Genomic DNA, 20,201 nt, shown 5'->3' on the forward strand with positions numbered 1-20,201 from the left:
TCAAGTTCTTTAAAGATCAAGTCAAATTATAATGTGTATCTAGATCGTCATTGTCAGTAATATGAGTATCGTCATTTTTCTCAGAATCACTATTTGAATCATGGTTTTGAGAAGTTTTGGATTAATAATTATTTTTTGTTTAAAACCAGTTGAATTTAAATTTCGAATCCTCATTTAATATTCACACTTGAACTTGATTAGAACATAAAACGCGAAGTTATTGTGAAAAAGATCCCGTTATTAGGATACATTTTTTACAATTTTTCATTTTAAAAAACCTCGATGTCGGATTAATATGGAAACTTAGGTGGAATTTACACATAGTTCGGTCGTTGTATAATTTTCAATATACTTTATTATAAATTTCCTTGGCGATCTTGAATTATTTGTCAAAATCCGCGAGTTTAAAAAAAATATCTGAACAAAAATGGTGAAGTTTTTGGAAGCCTCCTTTTGCATCATGGCGTGTGTTTTAGCAACTATTTATGGACAGGAGTTTTCTGAAGTTGGTTGTAAGTTGGTTTTGAATCTTGAATATTATTGGTGCCTGGATACTTACTTTGGGTGTATAAAATGTGAATTTCTTGCAGCGCAGAGTCTAGGAGGCTAAATTTTCGATAATACCAAATCATTAAGTTCAATGCGGTTTTATTGTTTGTGGGGTATCCCTACTACCTCCCCCTCCCCTGGATCCCTCTTACCAAAATATTCACTTTTAATCTGAGCTTCTAAAATTTTCAGTTCGATGAAAATCGTTTTCTAGCATTTTTCATACAAAGTTTGGTATTCCATTGTTAAGATGTATAACACTGTGCAAGTTTTTTGAAAAAAATTTTTGAGACAGGCGCGCGATTAACTGTTTCGCCCTATTTCGGACCCGAGAAATCCATTGGCATCATTAGTTTTTCGATTTATCGGTACGTCTTCGAACAAAAATTTTTTTGAAAGTTTTTTCAATTATTTTGAGATTTTTCCACTGTTTTTAGTCATTTTTCAATCAAAAACAATGTTTATATTGCTAATAATTCTGCTAAAAAAAAAAGATTTTTCAAAAAAAAAAAATGAAATATTTTTAAAGAATCCAAAAAATGCGTTTTTGAGAAATTTTCTAAAATTTTAATAATTTCTTTGAAATTGGGATAGTATTGTTAGAGATAATATTTAGAAACCAGAAAAAACGGCTTTATGGCAGGTACCGTTATTAACGGTCCAAAAAATATTTTTTTTATTAAATTTAAACAATTTCCACCAAAAGCAAACAGAATTAATGAATAAAATAAAATTAAAATATTTCAGTATCCCTGGAAGAAGGAGCAAGTTGTAAAACAAGAACCGGTGAACCAGGAGTTTGTAAATTACTTACATCTTGCACAGAATATTATGAAGGATTAAAAAACAAAACCATGGATTATGATTTTATGATTCGTTGTTCATTTATTGATATGGATGAAGTTATTTGCTGTCCATCTTTCAATGACAATCCATCCAAACTATTAGAATTACTAACCAATGAAATTGCAACAGGGTAAGCTAAAATTCATTCAGTTTGATAGATTTTCTGTATTTTCCAGTTCTTTTAAAAAACCTAAATGGTTGAAATTTCTCGTTTTCCATTATACTTTTTTTTAGAAAACCCAGAGATGCTACAAAAGCTGATGAGACAAAGACTACACAAATAAACGAGAATGAGAGACCATCTGTGGCAGGTATGTAGTGAACAAGTACATGTAAGACATCCCCTTTAGCGGACCTAAGTAACGAGAAAAACAAATTTTTTGGAGGTCTTTAACCCGTGCCACTAGGGTCTTACTTTCGCCATACAAATTTGTATGGGAAGTTTTTAACTTTTACATAAATTTTTTTTCTCTAGAGGTAAATCATTTTTTTTTAATTTTTGTTGATTATAGAAGAAAAATAGTTCTTTTAAAAGATCAAATTCAATATTTCCCGTTATAAAATGTTTTAAAATTTTATTTCAATTTTTGAAATTACATGTTAGCTGTTTTTGTAGTTTTTTTTAGCCTTTTTTCATATTTTTTTTAGTCTTCTCAAAGTACACGACCTATCACAAAATGTTTGACGCAATTTTATTGGTTTTCAATTCTCTTCCAATATTGTATTCAAAAATGTGTGCATAAATCAAAAATTTTAACAGTAACGAAATTTGTATTTAAAATTTTTGCCGTTTTTATGCGTATAGATTTATTTTTCTCGAACAACAAAAGATTTTTTTACAATATTTTTACAAAATGACATCAAAAGAATTGCAAACAAAAAATGTATAGAATTCTATATTATATATGTATAATTTTCATTTTTTACCTTAAATTTTAATTTATTTTTATTTAATGTTTCTCGTTTTAATTTTAATTCTTATTTCAATTTTATAACATCATTAATTAATTTATTATGAAAATAAGTTTCGAATCCCTTAAATTAATAATTTTAAAAAGTAAAAATTAAAACATTATATAAAATGATAAAAAGAATCAAAAAGGAAGAAATGAAAAATAATTATAAATAAATATTATAGTTTATTTTTTAAATCGTTTATACACTTTTTGTTTGCAATCTTTTTATGTCATTTTTTAAGTGAATAATTTTTAAACAATTTTCAATAAAAATAGGTTGTGAGTTTTGAGAAGAAAAAAAAACAAATAAAATAGGTACTACAAAAATCGATATAAAATATAAAAACATTTTATAATCGGAAATTTTGAATGTGATCTTTTAAAAGAACCATCTAGAGGGTGTCTCCCTCCAAAACATCAATTTGTGAAATAACGGTCACCCTTATGAACATTAGAGTGGGCCGAAAAACACTTTTTTTCGAATTTCAAATCGTAATAGCGCTGAAGAGTTGCGAATGGTGAAGACTAATAAGGGTTTAAAAAATAATCAAAATCAGTTTATATCTTGTGATCGCGCATCGGCTAAGTATGAAAAAATTTTTGAAAATTAGTATTCTTACAAAAAAAAATTTACCACCCTAATATATTATTTTTTGAACATAATAGCTTTAGAAAACTTTTATATGAGCTAAATATTAAGTAGAAAAAAAATGGGTTAAATTGGTTAAGGATTTCCGGTGGCGCATGTGTTTCAAAATTTGTCAAAAAATGGCAAAAATCATATTTTACCATATTTTTTTTTTTTTTTTCTTTTTTATAAACTATTTGTAAAATTATTATTTTTGTCAAATAAGCATTAAAAATGAAGTTGACACAATCAGTGCAAGTCATGAAGTCACTGAAGATATAAAAATCTTTCGGTGAAGAACGCTTTGGCTTTGGTGCTTTTTTGAATTCAAAAATTATTTTCACGGCCATTTCTTGATGAAAAGTCATGAAATTTAGTACACTGAAGTATAAGTATAAGAAATACAAAAAGCTACCAAAATATAAAAAAAATTCAAAAATTTATAAAACAAAGCTCAAAAAGTACCAAAGTAGTAGCTCATATAAGAGTGTTCTAAAGCTATTTTGTTCAAAAAATAATATGTTAGGGTGGTAAATTTTTTTTGTAAAAATAGCATTTAAAAAAAAAAATTTCGTACTTCAGAGCCGATGCGCGACCGGAAGATATGAACTGATTTTGATTATTTTTTAAATCCTTTTTAGTCTTCACCATACGCAACTTTTCCGCGCTATTACGTTTTGAAATTCGAAAAAAGTGTTTTTCGGCCCACTCTAATGTACTTAGTAAGAACTTCTAACTTAGAGTTTTTTAATATTAACTATATTAGTCTTGAAATTTAAATCAGTTAACATTTTTGAGTGTTGTAGTAATAGTTGATGGTATCATTTGCCGCAATAGCCACACACTTAGAATAATTTGAACCAATTTGGATAAAAGTTGAAAAGTTTATTTTCATTATATATGTTTTATTTTCATACAGCTTGTCGAAAATACAATGGTCCAAAATTTATTTTTCAAATCTTGGATGGTGTTCAAGTTGCAGTTGGTGAATTTCCCCATATGGGAGGTTTAGTCTATCCTGTGGGTGATGGTGTTGACTATCGATGTGCGTCATCTTTGATATCTGAGCGATATGCACTAACAGCCGCACATTGTGTTGCTGATCCATACTCATTGCCAATATTTGTTCGATTTGGTGTGGTTATATGGAACGTCACCGCAGATGACAAAGATAATGATGGACTGACACCAGTTGATATTCCAATTGAAGTAAGTCAAGTTTCTATTAGAAATTAACATTATATAAAAAAGGACATCACAGTTAACTTGATAAAAAAAATTTGTTTTTTCTCAGAACATAACGATTCACCCTCTGTTCCGACCACGCATTCGTCACCATGATATCGCTCTAATTAGACTGAACCAGGATGTTAGATTCAATGCTTATGTGCAACCAGCATGCCTTTACACAAACATCAAGGATATCGATTCGAATACTTCTCTAGTGGTTATTGGATGGGGTGTTACAGATGTTTTTAGTATGTTGACATTTATCCTTGGCTAACAAAATAAGTTCTATCACTTAATCTTTGTCTTTCTTTCAATATTTCAGCTCGATTGCGGTCGCGTATTCTTCTAAAAACTAATGTTAACACAGAACCAATAAATAAATGCAATTCTACACACGTTGATTTTCATCCAAGTTATAGTTCCTATGGGGTTGGGCTAAATGAAGGTCAATATTGTGCATTTGATCCAGAAGACGAAAAGGATGCTTGTGAGTCAGATTCTGGTGGTCCACTTCAATTGGTTACTAATGGAGATTCGTCAATAGTTGGAGTTATTTCATATGGAATTTCATGTGGAACGAAAATTCCATCAATTTATACAAGAGTGGCATTTTACTTGGATTGGATTGAGAGTATTGTTTGGCCACAGAGTAGAACAAAAAAAAAAAAACAACTCGACACATAAAGTTAAAATTTATTCTAAATTACATCATAATGTGTGCTTATAATTACATTAATAAAATTCTTGTAGTCGTACAGGTAAAATAGTACAAAAAATCAATAAATAAAAGAAAAATTTTTACCCTCTGAAATTTAGTAAAAAGTCAACTTTTATTAAGAATCAAAGATCAAAAGATTCTATGAAGAAAAAATGAGAGTATTCCTAAGTGGAAAAACGGTTTCTAAATAATAAAAAAAAAAAATCCCCTAATTGCATGCTTGCTTTAATAAACCTAAAAAATTTTAATTTTACTTTTTTTTAATGCAAAGTAGAAAAAAAAACATTTGTTTGCTCAGTTTAAGCATGGGCATACATTTGTGCATCGGAACAGCTTGTTATTAATCTTGACTTATTAATGATCTAGTCTTAAAGAAATATTGAGATTTTATTTTATCTTTTTAAACAAATATTTGGCAAACTAGAAAACAAATAATTTTTTTCTATTTTGAAATTAAGAAAAAAGTTAAATTATTTTTTATAGCCACTATTCAAAGGTTATAACATTTTTTTAATGGTAATACATACGAAGAATTATTGTAAAATAAAAAATATGGAATCCATGCATTTGTGGCAGCAATGTAAAAAAAAACTTAAGATTAATAGTTAAAATAATTTATTTAATTAATAGGCTTTTTTGAACTTTGGTAGAAATAACTTCCTAGTTACTCTAGAATTGATAAAAAGTATTACCATTCCCATTGGACGCGCATATTTTTAAAAAAGATGGCCACCTACGTTCCTATAGATTATTTTTGTACCACAGCACAGTGGATCACCTCCCATACAAAGTGGGTCAAAAATCTCGACTGAAAAGGCAAAGTATCTTATGTCAATTTTGATGATTTTTCAGGAGAGCAAAAACAAACTTCAAAGCTGCCTCCCAAAAATTCTTTCAAGTGTAGACTTAATTGTATAAAACATTTAGATGTCAAATTTTATGATCTTTTTTTTTTTAAATTCATTTCAAAAAGATATTTTTAATATTTTTCCCGTTATAAGGAAAAATGTGACTTAAGATAATTTGGCTTTTCTTTAAATTTTATTTTATATTAATTTCTAAAATCTTAAGTTAATATAAGATATTTTGCCTCGTGTTTTCAAAGGACGTTTTCAATTCTTATGTCCATTTAAGATGATTCGCGTGTGCAAAAGTGGAAAAAAAGAGACTTAAGATAATATTTTCTGTTTTTTATTTGAAAAACTTAAAGCCCTTCAAATTAAATAATCACATTTCTTGTTGAGATAAACTTTAAATTTAATAAAAACAAAAAACAAAAAAATTAAATAAAATTAATAGAAATTAAATACTTAAACCCAATTATAAATTCATTAGAAAAAAAACAAAGAATATAAAAAAAAACTGAAACAAAAAACTTAATTTGATTTCATATAGCATTGTTAATGTGGTCTTAAAATTAAGAAAAAATAATAATAATTAATGCAAAAATTAGGTCCCGTATTCTGATTCATCCGGTTCTTCTGATTCTTCTTATATGTCTGGGTGAACATCTGGTTGATCATCGGAAAGCAGGTTAAGCAGAGCTTATTTGAATGGGTTCATCGTATGCAATTTTAACCATACTTGTAGTTACTTTGTTAATTCCTCTTTTTTTTTAATGTTCAAGATTTTAAAATCCTCGGATTCATCTAAACTAGTCTTATACTCTATTTGGCCAAACGTTTTTGTGTATCTAAGCCATCTTATGGAGCTCCATTTAAAGGCTTCTCCGCGATTGTTTTTTTTGGTTCTAGTTCAGGATCAATATTCTCGCTTCCTTCCAGGCAAATACTGTTTTCAGAAGAAGAATTTTGGCAGTCATTGTGGAAAGTGTCGCTTTTATCTTCTTCCTCAGAGAAAGGGCAGTAGTTAGGATCAGCTTCCTCATCATCAAAAATTTCATTTACCAGAAACTGAAGTTCACTATTTACACCGCTCGTTGCAGGAGTCTCTGGTGGACTTAACTGTTTGCCTATTTTTTTTTTAATTTAACATTCGCAGAATGGCTGCAGCACGCGAGTTTCCATACATTATACCAATAAATCTAAAGAAAAGTATTTTAAAGAATTAATAAAATTTATGAACTATAAATTTGAAACAAGAAAGTTTTCTTGTAATTTTAAATTAATTTAACAATAAGTACCTATGTACATACCTTTTTTTGTTGTATGTCTTTAATTTGTTATAGTTAATTAGTCAATCCTGGTATAAAAAGCACTATTTCAAACACTAAATGAAAAAACAAACTGAATTATTAACTCACTTCACAAAAATAAAAACGTGGGCAAAAATGAAAATTCAGAGTCAAACTACGCAGAAAACATCTTATGTTCTTGTTCTTACGAGAATTTTTGTTGGTTTGCAAACGGTAAAATATCCTATGACTACTTAGGGAGAGAAAAATTTCAGTTTAAAATTCAAAAAATCATCTTATGCTGACATAAGATGATTTGCCTTTTCACACTTTTTTCGATTTTTTTAAAGTATTTTATCTTATGTCAACTTAAGGATGAATTTTGTTTCTGCTTGCACGCGTGAAAATATCTTAAGTCAACATAAGATAATTTAAGATTTCACAAGAATGAAAATGTCTTAACCCAATATAATCTTAAGTCTACACAACACAAAATCATATGTGGACTTAAGATATTTTACCGCGTGTAAAGATGTGTCTTTTGAACATAAGATGAAATTGTTTTTGTGCATAAAAAAGCAAAGGAGTGAGATAGAAAGATGCTGATAAGACAGAACTGTAGGCTTTTAGAATGGCAATGAGGTTCAACAAAAAAACACGAAACATCTTAAGTCGACTTAAGATACTTTACCTTTTCAGTCGAGAAATATAATGACCATTTTTTTTTAATGAAACACCTGTATTATCATTTTATATGATTTATTATTGCAAAAAAATGCATCAAGTCAGTTTTTTAAAATTTTGGTTATTTTCAAGAAAAATAAAATAAAGGTAAAAAAATTTTTTTTTTGAAAATATAAAAAAAAATGGTTAATGCCGGAAATGGACCTGCCTGTCAGTCGAGCACTTTACCCTTACCCTCTAGTTCAGTCTTTTATAAAAATAATAGTGCCAAAAAGGAATTTTTTTAGTTTTACGTTGTAATTTTTTTTTCTCCTTGTATCGTCATTTAAACTCGTATTACTCAAAAAGGGGAAAAAGGGGGAAAAAACGGCGCTATTATTTCGAAAGGTAGGACCGTATTCTTCATTTGAGAACTTAAATTGTAGAGGGCACTCGAAGGCACACCAACTAAATCTCTAATTTAATGAAAATTGAGCTAAATAAAAATGGTTAAAATTGCTTCGTTAACGAGCCCCATTACAATTAGCCTTAATGTTATTTAACAATATAATTTATGTTTTTAGAAAGTATTAACCTTCTCGTTTAATATCCATAACAATTTAATACTGTTCACAATTTTTAACACCCGCTATCACTATCGCAATTTCACACCTTATAACTGCAGCGATTAAAAAATTGAACCTTTTTTTATATACCGAATTTGAATAGCTATTAAGAAATGAAAAAAAGGGTAACCGTCAAATTTTTTTTGGTTTTGGTTCGATGGGAGATTGTAGAACGTTGTTTAATCATTGGATTTTAAAAAATTGACATTTACTTTTTTTATTTTTGACCTATGGCGGGACCCACTGTGCACAGGTGTTTAAAATTTTTCATAAAATATTGTTTTTTCATTTTGAATCGAAAAACGAATTTCAATATTTTTTATAGAAAAAGTGCAACAGCTATAAAAATTTGTAAATGCTCATGGTTTTAGTCAGTTATTGTAAAAAATTATAAAAAAAAAGAAACTAATAAAATTCATTAATTCGTGGTTGTGGTGAGCGAAAACATAAGATGATAAAATTTTAAATACACTGAACGCAAAAAAAGGTAATATTTTCTAAACTGGTTGCGATAGAAATTTTTTCTGTTTGGTTTTAGTACAGTCATAAGTTTAGCTATCAGCCATTTCAGGCTTATCCATTTTTTACCGGACACCCTGTATAACCTTTTCCTCTTCGGAATTCAACTGGTGTTTATGGCCAAAACTTTTTTTAAAATAAATTCATATTTTACTACAAAAAAGTTTGAAAAAAAAAATAATTCTTTCAAAAACTCTTGATAAAATTTAGTGGATTTGAATTTTACCGATAGAAATGAGATTCTGGCTTTTTTAAAATGTGAATGTAAATATTGTACGTGTTGCCGTTGTCTTCAAAATATTTTTTTTTATTTTTGTTTGAAGTCAGTTTATGAGAAAATTGCATTTATTGCTTAAACGATGGAAGACTGCCCCTTACTCCCATAAATTTTTTTTTTCTTAAATTACCTAGAGAAACTTTTGGTATTATTTATTTCATGAAATTTAAGCAAAAAAAATGGTTTTGTTCAAAAAAATTTAATTTTAATTTAAAAAAAAAAAAAAAACAATACGGCAACATCGGCAATTTTTAACCTAAGAGATTAAAGTAGGTATGTATTTTTAATTAACGACGTTTGAAAAAAAAAAGATCATCAAAATCAGAGCTGTTCATCCGGGTTTCCTAATAATTTGCTTTTGCTAATCCACATATAACAACAAATAACAACTATAATTGATGCTATTTAATTAACATTTCGTACTTTCCAAATCATGATATACGGTTATTAGATACATACTTATTAATTAATTCAAAGAGATACCCAGCACGCGTTAGACTTTATCATCATTAATCGTTTCCAAGAAAATCTAGTCAATATCATTATTGATTAAGACGAAGAGGTTACTGACGAGATGTATGTTAACTCAAATTGACGTACATAACTGCATTTTTGGTAACATGAGACAATGCTTATTTTCGATCTGGATTTTTGGCACTACGTCAGTTATAAAAATGACTTTTTTTTAAATGAACATAGGCACTTCAACTTAACAGGTCAGTATAAACACAAACTGCAGCCTTAGCTTTAATTAATTTTATAATAAATCTTGAAACTAATGCAAAAACCCATAAAATTAGTAAACATTAAACAACCATAACAAAAAGATCGGATACCTACTTTACTCAAAAACGAAAAAGCCGGTTATGCAACTAAAGATGAGACTCTGCTGGTTATTCTAAACAACAACTTATAACGTCAAAATCTTTTCGAAAAGTGTCCCGAAGTGTGATCAGATCACCCACAATAAAATATTATTGACTGGTATAAATAAAGATATATCAATTTCCATATAAAATTGTTCTTATTTAAAACGTGAGAAAATCTCGAACAACATTGATCATTTTCTCCAATGAACCTAATCAAGTGAACCGCAACGTACAAACATGATCATTAGGGTGGGTCAAAAAAATCGAAATTCTTTTTTTTTTTATTTCGTACTCCGAAAAATCGATTGCTAGACACCTCTAGAATATACACACCAAATATGAGCTTTTTATATTAATGGGAAGGTCCTCCGCTTTTAAATTTTCCATTTTTGCATCAAGCTTCTACAAAAAAAAAATATTTTTTTTATAAATCGAATTTTTTGCAAATTTCTTTGCTTATTCTTGTAGGAAACTGAACGCTCTACAAAAAAGACTTCAAATCAAAGAGAAAATCTTTAAAAATTCGTTTTTTGTTCTTAATTTTGTAACAAATTGAAAAATTATAATAATCAAACGCGTATGACATATTCTTGTAGGAAACAGATTGCTCCACAAAAAAGGTCATAATAATTTTTTTCAATAATCTAACCATTCTAAAGATATTTGAGGTCAAAGTTAAAAAAAAAATATGAAAACATCTTTTATTTTTCAAAATTTTCTAATTCACTGAAAATTCAATATTTTCAAATTAGCAAGATGTTTTCTTGTAGGGACTTAAACGTTCTATAAAAAGTTCCTTGGCAGCAAAATAATTCCTTTAACCGTTAAGAAGATATTTGTATCCAAGCCAATGCCCACTGATTTCAATAGTTTTCTTATGACAAGTATGCATTGCGATTTGAATACGATTATCTTCTAAACGGTTAAAGCAATTAATTTGCTGCCAAGGAACTTTTTATAGAACGTTTAAGTCCCTACAAGAAAACATCTTGCTAATTTGAAAATATTGAATTTTCAGTGAATTAGAAAATTTTGAAAAATAAAAAATGTTTTCATATTTTTTTTTTAACTTTGACCTCGAATATCTTTAGAATGGTTAGATTATTGAAAAAAATTATTATGACCTTTTTTGTGGAGCAATCTGTTTCCTACAAGAATATGTCATGCGCGTTTGATTATTATAATTTTTCAATTTGTTACAAAATTAAGAACAAAAATTGAATTTTTAAAGATTTTCTCGATTTTTGGACCTCAAATATCTACTAAACGGTTAGATAATTCAAAAAAGTGTATTTAACCTTTTTTGTAGAGCGTTCAATTTTCTACAAGAATATGTAAAAAAATAGGCTAAGAAGTCAATTAATAAAAAAAATATTTTTTTTTGGTAGAAGCTTGATGTTAAAAATGGAAAATTGAAAAGCGGAGGACCTTCCCATTAAGATAAAGAGCTCATATTTGGTGAGTATATTCTAGAGGTGTCTAGCAATCGAGTTTTCGAAGTACCAAATCAAAAAAACGAATTTCCATTTTTTTGACCCACCCTAATGATCATACAACTTGTATCACAGACTGGTTGCTTCAACATCTTGAAATAAATTTAAAAAAAAAAACACGAATGAGAATCATGAGAATTAGTGATTGAGTATAAATATGCGTCACAAACTTAGCTGGAAAATACCTACCATTAACTCTCTCAATTAATTTATAATCATCTCCATCTCCACCTCCTCTTGCGTGATTTGAGAATTGCTTAAACATGGAATCCCTTGATTCGATATTTGTCTAGGAAATGTAGACAGAATAGAATGAGCAACCTGGTTTCACGTACTTGCTTATAATGTAGTTAACTTTGCATAAATATTTTAATATCAATTTTTATTAAATATAAAAAATTTGTATACATATTTTTTTTTTAAATTACGAAAACACATTTTACTTGCTACATAGTAAGTACTATAGGGAAAGTTAAGGAGTCGTAAAAAAAAATTTTCAAAAAAAATTAGTTTTGGATTTAGTACAAAATTTTGTTTTTGAAAAACCAATTTTATGAAAACGAACCAAAGAATTTTATTGAAAATTTGTGCTGATTTTCAATATTACCTTTTAAATTTTTTTGAAAATTTTTATGTAAAAAATATTACACAAAAAAAAACTGCTCTAACGATTTAAAATTTGTTTTTTTCTAAAAATTCTTTGATATAAGATAAATAAATAAATTTTATATCAATTTTAATTTTATTTAATTACTTAAAGATATTCGTTTATTATTTTTTTATAATCATTTTTTATCAAAAAAAACCGACTTCTATGGATCGAAACCGAGAAACAACGGGTTTCTCATGGTTGTCATAGTCAGAATTCAGAACTGAATCAAATTAAAATGGGACCTAGTCCAAAGTTCTGAGGTACCAAACATAAAAAAAGCAGTCGAATTCAGAACCCCCTCCTCTTTGGAAGTCGGTTTAAAAGCTATGTACATATAATATTACAAGCAAATTTTAACATATCAGCTAGTTCCTGCGACCCAGTCGTGCATTTTATTTTTAAACAGTTTTGACATCCAAACGAGATAATTCAATTGAAGGATTTCTTTTAGAATTTTGTAGCCATCTACATAAAAAAATTATCGAGTCGTTATGAAAAAAACTGATTTTTTCCAAAAGAAATAAAAAAAAATTAATGTATAAAAATTTATTAGATTTTATTATAAAGTACTTTTTCATACAAAATTTTACATTCAAATTTTCAAAAAATCCTTAAAGCCGTTCTTGAGATAAGTACAAGTTTTTCCATTTTGGTCATAAGGCAGGTACCTTTTACTTGGGACCCTCTTCTAGGGAATCACTAAAAACTCGTTAAACTTAACCAAGTTTGGAGCAAATATCTTCAAATTAAGCTTTTTTGGCATTCCATCCTTTTAATGTCATATCTGATCGTTGTCTCGAGTTCGATTTTTGTTACGAATCTTTAACATAACTCTAATAACATACCTATACTGCAGGTAAAGAGAAAAACAGAGACAGAATGCACTTAGAGACTCAACACTAGGTGTACTTGGATGATGTAGCCAAGCAATTATAATAGTAATTCATTAGACGTTATGTTACTGTTCTTCTTCTGAAAATAAGAGAAAATTTATTCTGAATTTTATGTTAGAATCAAAAACAATAATAAATAATAAACGATTTGTTTACAAATATTGTTGTAAAGGGTTTTATCACAAATTACGTGACACACAGAGCTTACAACAAAAACAAACTTTGCAACTTGTTCGCTTCAAGCTTATGATCAGAACATTTCGGGGACGTTGTAGTCGCAGCATTGTAGTTAAGTTCGCTTAAAATGTTCAAATCATTAAAAATGCATTAGAAAAAATCACACCTCTTTGTATAACTGTCGAACCGTTTCAAATTTATAAATATACAAAAATTCTCAAAACTTATTCAAAATAAAAGTTTTGCAAAAAATCTACCAATTCAATAATAAGGGATATTGTTTTGCGTATACAACAAAATTCTTCATATAAAAATGCACCAAATAAATTGATTTTACGACCTTTCTTAAATAAAAATGCAACAAAAAAGAGGTTGTCTGTAAAGCCGGTTTACGGACGATGATTTTACGTGATAACGTCGTAAGAGAAATAATTTATTAAAAACAATCATTTCTTATGAAAAAAGTGAAAAAATCATTTCCATCACCCAAAAATTCATTTTTTTTATAATATAACAACCTATAATAAATTTTATACCATTTGAAAGCTTATTTCTTCAACTCGATCAATTTTCATCAAAAAACATATAGTTTTATCTTCTCACTCAATTTTTTTTCTCAATGACAATCTATAAAAAATTTTCACATTTCATTTCATAAAGCCATAATTAAATTTTTGTAATGGGCAAAAAGTATAAAAATAATTTATTGAAAACAATCATTTTCAGCAAAAAAAAAAGCAAAGAAAACATGAATTTTTATCTTCTCACGTCATTAATTCCATTTTTTCCGTAACAACCTATAAACAATTTTATACCATCTGAAAACTTATTGTCTTAGCTCAAAATATATATGTATATCGATCAGGTCTATGAGACATATAAAAAAAGGAGCTAGAATTTTTTGAACTCGAAAAAAATTTCATTAAAAAAAGCAAAAAAAACATTTATTTTTATGTTCTCATCAATTTTTTTGTTTGACAACCTATAAAAAATATATACCATGTGAAAGCTTATTATTTCACCTTTCATATGACGTATCAATCTCATTTCAAAGATGCCTACAAGAGAAGTTAGAATTTTTTTTAAAGTCAACCATGTCGAATTTCCAGACTGAGATTACGGTACCTCCCACACTGGTGGCTGTTGGGGGGGCAACAGATCTCAACTGGTGTTTTGAGGTTTTTCGCAAGTTTCTTGATTTAAAATTGTGTAGCTTGTAGTTAGTCTACCGTTATGTGTGATATACCAAATAAAAGGTAATTGTATCAGGATGCTCATTAAAGTTTAATAAAATTTCTATCTGCTCTTGGTCAAATGTTATAACCTGTTGAATTCTAAGATTTTATTTTACCGTTATCTCAAAATAGTGTTTACGAAAATGATTGAAACTTCGCACACATATAGTCGTAATTATGGTCTATCATTACTCCGTATACTTTATTCCTGTATCTATTAAAGAAAAGAAAAATACAAAGAAAAAACGATGAAAATCGGTTAAAAACGGTCAAAAAGTTTTAGTGTTTTTTTTTTAAACTTGTTTGCACATGTATGCATAAGGCCAATACCTACATGTCCTATAAGTTTGAGATTTTTTGAACGCTCCAAAAAAAGCTAAAAATCAAAAATTACCCAAAAATACCCCTAAAAAACAAGGTGTTTTTCAAAAATTCATATTTCGAAACGCAGAGTGTTGGAAAAAAATTCGTATCAGATGCCTAATTTTTTCCCTCATCTTTCATCTGACATCTTTAGAATTGTCAAAAAAAATTTCCTTTACCCAATCATCATCATTTTGTCATAGCCCCAACACGTGTACAACGTTCAAAAAAAAAAATTATAGCTTAGTTTCAAAATTTTTTAGAATTTTTTCTTAAATGCAGTTATTTTTAAATTAATTTCATCTATCTATAGCAAAAAAATCAATTCTCTACGACTTTGCGTTTAGATTTTAGCCCAAATTTCATCTTTCCGTTTTAACCCTGTTTACCCTATTCAATGACGGAATTTTTAAAAATCCTTCATTTGGATTAAGCTTTATGTTATCATCTTTCAAATAAGCTATAAAGATTTTTGTATCTCTAATAGTTTATTTTTAATTTTGAATTGAAATTTTTTGCCGCACTGCGAAAGTGAGAGAGTGTAACGTTAGAAAATGGCGTCACTTTTTTGTGGTGGCTGCCATGGTTCATCGATTTATAAGACGTTATCACGTCCAAAGAAATTTTCTTATAACATTGGATTTATTTAAAGTAAATTTGGATCTCAATTTGTAGATACATAAATCTTTTTTTCCGTCAAATTTTTATTAGAACGTAAAGTTAAACAAAAAAAAAATGAAATGACTCTCCACATTTGTTCCATTGTTACTTCTAAAATGCTTATCGTAATTTGACAAATTTTGTATTTTCGGAAGTGTTTTTTTGTCCGCTGCAGCAAAGAAAACAAACCACATTGAATTTAGCGGATCGCACCTTAATTTAAGCGGATTTCTGCATGGTTTTTTCTAAAATGACTTTCACCTTAAATTAAGGCTACAAGTCACTTTAATTTCTTGAATGCGCAAATTAAAAAAAAAAAAAAAACTGGCGGCCACCGGGAATCGAACCTACAACTGTTGAGTTACTAGGTCAGTGCCTTACCACTGTGATATCGCACTGTTGGAAATGAGTATGATAAACTGCAACTGCAACTAAAGCTAAAGTGTGACTATAATTTTAAAATTTTTATTTTTTGTCGGTATTTTTAAGATGAACATTCATATTAAAATAAGATGAAGTTTACCTTAAATTTAACTGAGTTTAAGTGGAATCACCTTATTTAAAGCGAATATCACCTCATTTTAAGCTGGTGAAATTTATCTTATTTAAAGGTGAAACTTTTTTCACCATGATTCACCAGATTAAGTTATTGAATTTATTATGAATAAATTAAATTAAATTAAATCATCATAATAAATAGATTATGAATACTTTTTGGTAAATTTGAGAAATCTAATTAAATTGGGAAATTTTATCAAAATCAAGTTTTTCAAAGATCAAGTCTAATTATAATGTGTTTCTAGATCGTCATCGTCAGTTATTTTATTATTATTTTCTCAAAATCACTAGTGCAAGGATCATATGGTTTTTTTGTTTAAAACCAGTCCAATTTAGACTTCAAATCCACATTCGCTATTCACACTTGAACTTGATCAGAACATAATACGCGAAGTAAAAGAAATTAGAAGAAATAAAATTTCTTCTTATTTATTTGTTCTCTAAAATAAGTGGAATTACTTTTTTTTAGTTTTATTTGTCAAAATCCACTTATAAGTTATTGAGTGATAGTGCGTGTTTTTAAAAAATCTCAACAAAAATGGTGAAGTTTTTGGAAGCCTCCTTTTGCTTTATGGCGTGTATTTTAGTAGCCGTTAATGGAATGGAGATTTCTGAAGTTGGTTGTAAGTTGGTTTCTGAATATACTACAATTATAAGTACATCTTTGTGACAATATTAAATCATTGGTATCTCAGATGTGTCTTTGATTCCTAATTCCAATAAAGTGCATTAAAAATGCAGTTTCTTAAATAAGGAAAATACCTAGAAAAACAAAAATTTACAACATGATTGATTTTTCTTTGACTATAATAAAAAGTAAAGTTCAAGACGGTTTGATTGTTATTTTTTGAAAACAAAATGTAATTGAAAACGCATGCTTTAAGGGCATTATGGTTCGAAATATACATAAAAACTTTAATTTTTGTAAAAATTAAGGAAGATCTAGTTTGTGGCAACAATTTTTTCTAGAGGTATCATTGGTATTTAGAAAACTGCATTTTCAATCAACTTTATTTTGGAATTAGCCCACCAGACGCTGCAAGAATTCAAATGAAATTTTATTTTTAAGAAATACAAAACAAAAAAAGAATTCTTATATTTTAATTTTATATCCAACTTAAATCAAACAAAATTAATAAATAAAATTAAAATATTTCAGTATCTCTGGAAGATGAAATTGCAACAGGGTATGTTAAAATTCATTCAGTATAATATTAATGGAATTTTCTGTATTTTCAATAATTTGAATTTTTGTCCAGTCAAAATTTACAACAAAAGAAGTTTTTATACGGAACTGTTAAAACACAATTATTTTCATTTCATAAACATATCTTGATCGCGTTATAAGTTTTCCAATGTTCGTTTTTTTTTTTCGTATGTAACTAATTTTCAAAAGCTATCATAGTGAAATTTAAATTTGTTTGCAGGAAGCCGAAATTTCATTTCTATTAAAGAAGTTTTAAAGAAATAGAAAACAGTCCTAATTAAAAATTTCAAATATATATATATATTTTTTTTTTTTTCTAGAACACCCAGAGATTCTAGACAGGCAAATGTGGCAGAGGAGACATAAATCAGCGGAATTGAGAGACCATCAGTGGCAGGTATGTCGTATACATTGTACCTATAATTTGTTAGGTTTTAGGACGTTAACTTTTGTTAGATTTGAGATAATCGAAAAAAAAGAATTGGAATAATTTACAATGAATTCTCTATCACTTTTTATGTGAAACCTTGTGGGCGTAGGTATCGCAATCCTGTCTTTGTGTCTATCTAGAGCTGTAGCCAAAACTAACTGAGGCTTAGAAAAATTTAAGATATTTTGGTGATTCAGGGTAATTCTTCTTTAAGAATGTCCAAAAATGTCTAATGGCATACTTTTGAAGGTCAAAAGTCAAAACATAGGTGTTTGTTAAGCTTCAACACTTGTTCTTACCATAAGAGCAAGTAAGTACGTTTATAGTCTAATTCAGGGTTGTAAAAATATCAGTTCAAAAAAAAAAATTCATTGCAAATAAAAATTTTTTGCACTAAAAAAAACGACAAAAAACTTTCAAAAATCATATCTTGAAAACCTATCCATATTTTCGATTTTCCTGGGATCGAATCACGATGTATGAAAAGTATAACGGCACTTGGTTTCCAAAAATTTTTTTATTTTTTTGTACACTAGTGCAATTAAAAGATTTACCTACAAATTTTATCTAAATATTTTTTTTTTACATAAAACCTCAAAATTAAAAACTAATTTTTTATTTTTGTAGGTATGTATTTTCATCTTTAACAAAAACAGTTGGATTTTGATTAAATTTAATAAATACAAAGTTTTACCTATATCTTATGATAAATGCATTAAAACATTTTTCACTGGGTTTTTTCTTTAAAAGCAGTTGATTTTTTCTACATCATATAAAAGTAATATTAGTTATTAACATTTTTGTAAAAATGTTTAATGCTGTAACAAGTAAAAAGATGATCCAAATAAAAGTTTTAGATCTTTGAATTTATCTACAAATTTTACATTTAGGTATATTTTGTTACAATAAGACGGGTACTTTTGCCAAAAATTGTTTAAAACCTCATTTTACCTTCTCTCCTTTTACCTTCTCCTCGCATTTTCCACTTCTGGGCCATCTGTTGCAGTTCAATCGATATTTCCACTATTATGTCCTATATTTTCAGATTTTTCTGTATATTTCAAATAATTTTTTTAAACTTTTGGCTTTCAAAGTATGAAAATAAGTAGGTACCTATTAGAAATGTACCAAAAATATTATAGTCCGGTCAAATTAGACTAAAATATTATGTAACTCTAAAATCTTAAATTTATTAGAATAATTCGAACCAATTTGAATAAAAGTTGAAAAGTTTATTTTCATTAATTTCATGGTATTGAACTCAAATTTTGCAGCTTGTCGAAAATACAGTTCCGAAAAACGTGTTTTTCACATCATGGGTGGTCTCCCTATTGCAGCTGGTGACTATCCCCATATGGGTGGTTTAATCTATCCTTTCGGTGATGGTATTCACTCTCTATGTGGGTCATCCTTGATATCTGAGCGATATTTACTAACAGCCGCACATTGTGTTACTAATCCAGCCTCGGTGCCAACATTTGTTCGATTAGGTGTTGTTATATGGAATATCACCGCAGATGACGAAGATAGTGATGGACTGACACCAGTTGATATTCCAATTGAGGTAAGTCAATTTTCTATTAGAAATTAACATTATGAAAAAGGACACTTGATGAAAAAATTTTGTTTTTTCTCAGAACATAACAATTCACCCACTATACAATGTTCGCACTCAGCACCATGATATCGCTCTAATTAGACTGAACCAGGATGTTAAAATAAGTGCTTTTGTGCAACCTGCATGCCTTTACACGGACACCAAGGATATTGATTTTGAAACTCCTCTAGTGGTTATTGGATGGGGTTTTACAGATGCTATAAGTATGTTGACAGTTATCCTTGGCTAACAAAATAAGTTCTATAACCTAATCTTTACCTTTTCTTTCTATATTTCAGATCGATTGCGGTCGCCTGTTCTTCAACAAACTAATGTAACAACAGTACCAATAAAAGAATGCAATTCTACACACGTTGATTTCTATCCAACTAATAGTCCCTATATCGTTGGGCTAAATGAAGGTCAATATTGTGCATTTGATGAAAAATTCGGAAAGGATTCCTGTGTGTCAGATTCTGGTGGTCCACTTCAATTGGTTAATAATGGAGATTCGACAATAGTTGGTGTTATTTCGTATGGAATTTTATGTGGAAGTAGTGTGCCATCAGTTTATATAAGAGTGGCATATTACTTAGATTGGATTGAGAGTATTGTTTGGCCAGCAGAGTAGAACAAAAAAAAAACAGCTCTACACATTAAGTAAAAATTTATTCTAAATTACATCATAATGTGTGCTAATAATTTTACTAATGAAATTCTTGTATTCGTACAGGTTAAATAGGGAAAAAAATCAATAAATAAAAGAAAAATTATTACCCTGAAATTTAGTAAAAAGTCAACTTTTTTGAATAAGAATCAAGGATCAAAATATTCTATGAAGAAAAAAAAAAAGGATAAGAGGGTGTTTTTATTCGCGGAAGAGATGGACTAAAGAATGCAATTCTACTAAATGAGTGTTCA

The 20,201-nt window shown here is 28.3% G+C and overlaps 1 protein-coding gene across 1 annotated transcript; it reads left to right on the forward strand.

Moving 5' to 3' along the window:
- Nucleotides 1-1,253: 1,253 nt before the first annotated feature.
- On the forward strand, nucleotides 1,254-19,983 carry LOC129909620 (serine protease persephone-like). The gene is made up of 8 exons (XM_055986692.1): nucleotides 1,254-1,525; nucleotides 1,630-1,706; nucleotides 3,899-4,188; nucleotides 4,274-4,457; nucleotides 4,532-4,858; nucleotides 18,958-19,247; nucleotides 19,321-19,504; nucleotides 19,580-19,983. Exons 1-8 carry the CDS (start codon nucleotides 1,404-1,406, stop codon nucleotides 19,909-19,911), a joined length of 1,806 nt encoding a protein of 601 aa, XP_055842667.1. The 5' UTR covers nucleotides 1,254-1,403; the 3' UTR covers nucleotides 19,912-19,983.
- The last annotated feature ends 218 nt before the right edge of the window (nucleotides 19,984-20,201 follow it).

Source organism: Episyrphus balteatus, chromosome 2 (genome assembly GCF_945859705.1).
Source record: "Episyrphus balteatus chromosome 2, idEpiBalt1.1, whole genome shotgun sequence".
Taxonomy (NCBI): Eukaryota; Metazoa; Arthropoda; class Insecta; order Diptera; family Syrphidae; genus Episyrphus; species Episyrphus balteatus.

What these genes read in the sequence shown, in the direction of transcription:
- LOC129909620 (XM_055986692.1), top strand. Translation starts at nt 1,404, where the DNA reads ATGGATTATGATTTTATGATTCGTTGTTCATTTATTGATATGGATGAA. An exon ending in TGAGAGACCATCTGTGGCAG is followed by an intron (nt 1,707 to 3,898) that starts GTATGTAGTGAA and finishes ATTTTCATACAG; the next exon opens with CTTGTCGAAAATACAATGGT. An exon ending in CAGTTGATATTCCAATTGAA is followed by an intron (nt 4,189 to 4,273) that starts GTAAGTCAAGTT and finishes GTTTTTTCTCAG; the next exon opens with AACATAACGATTCACCCTCT.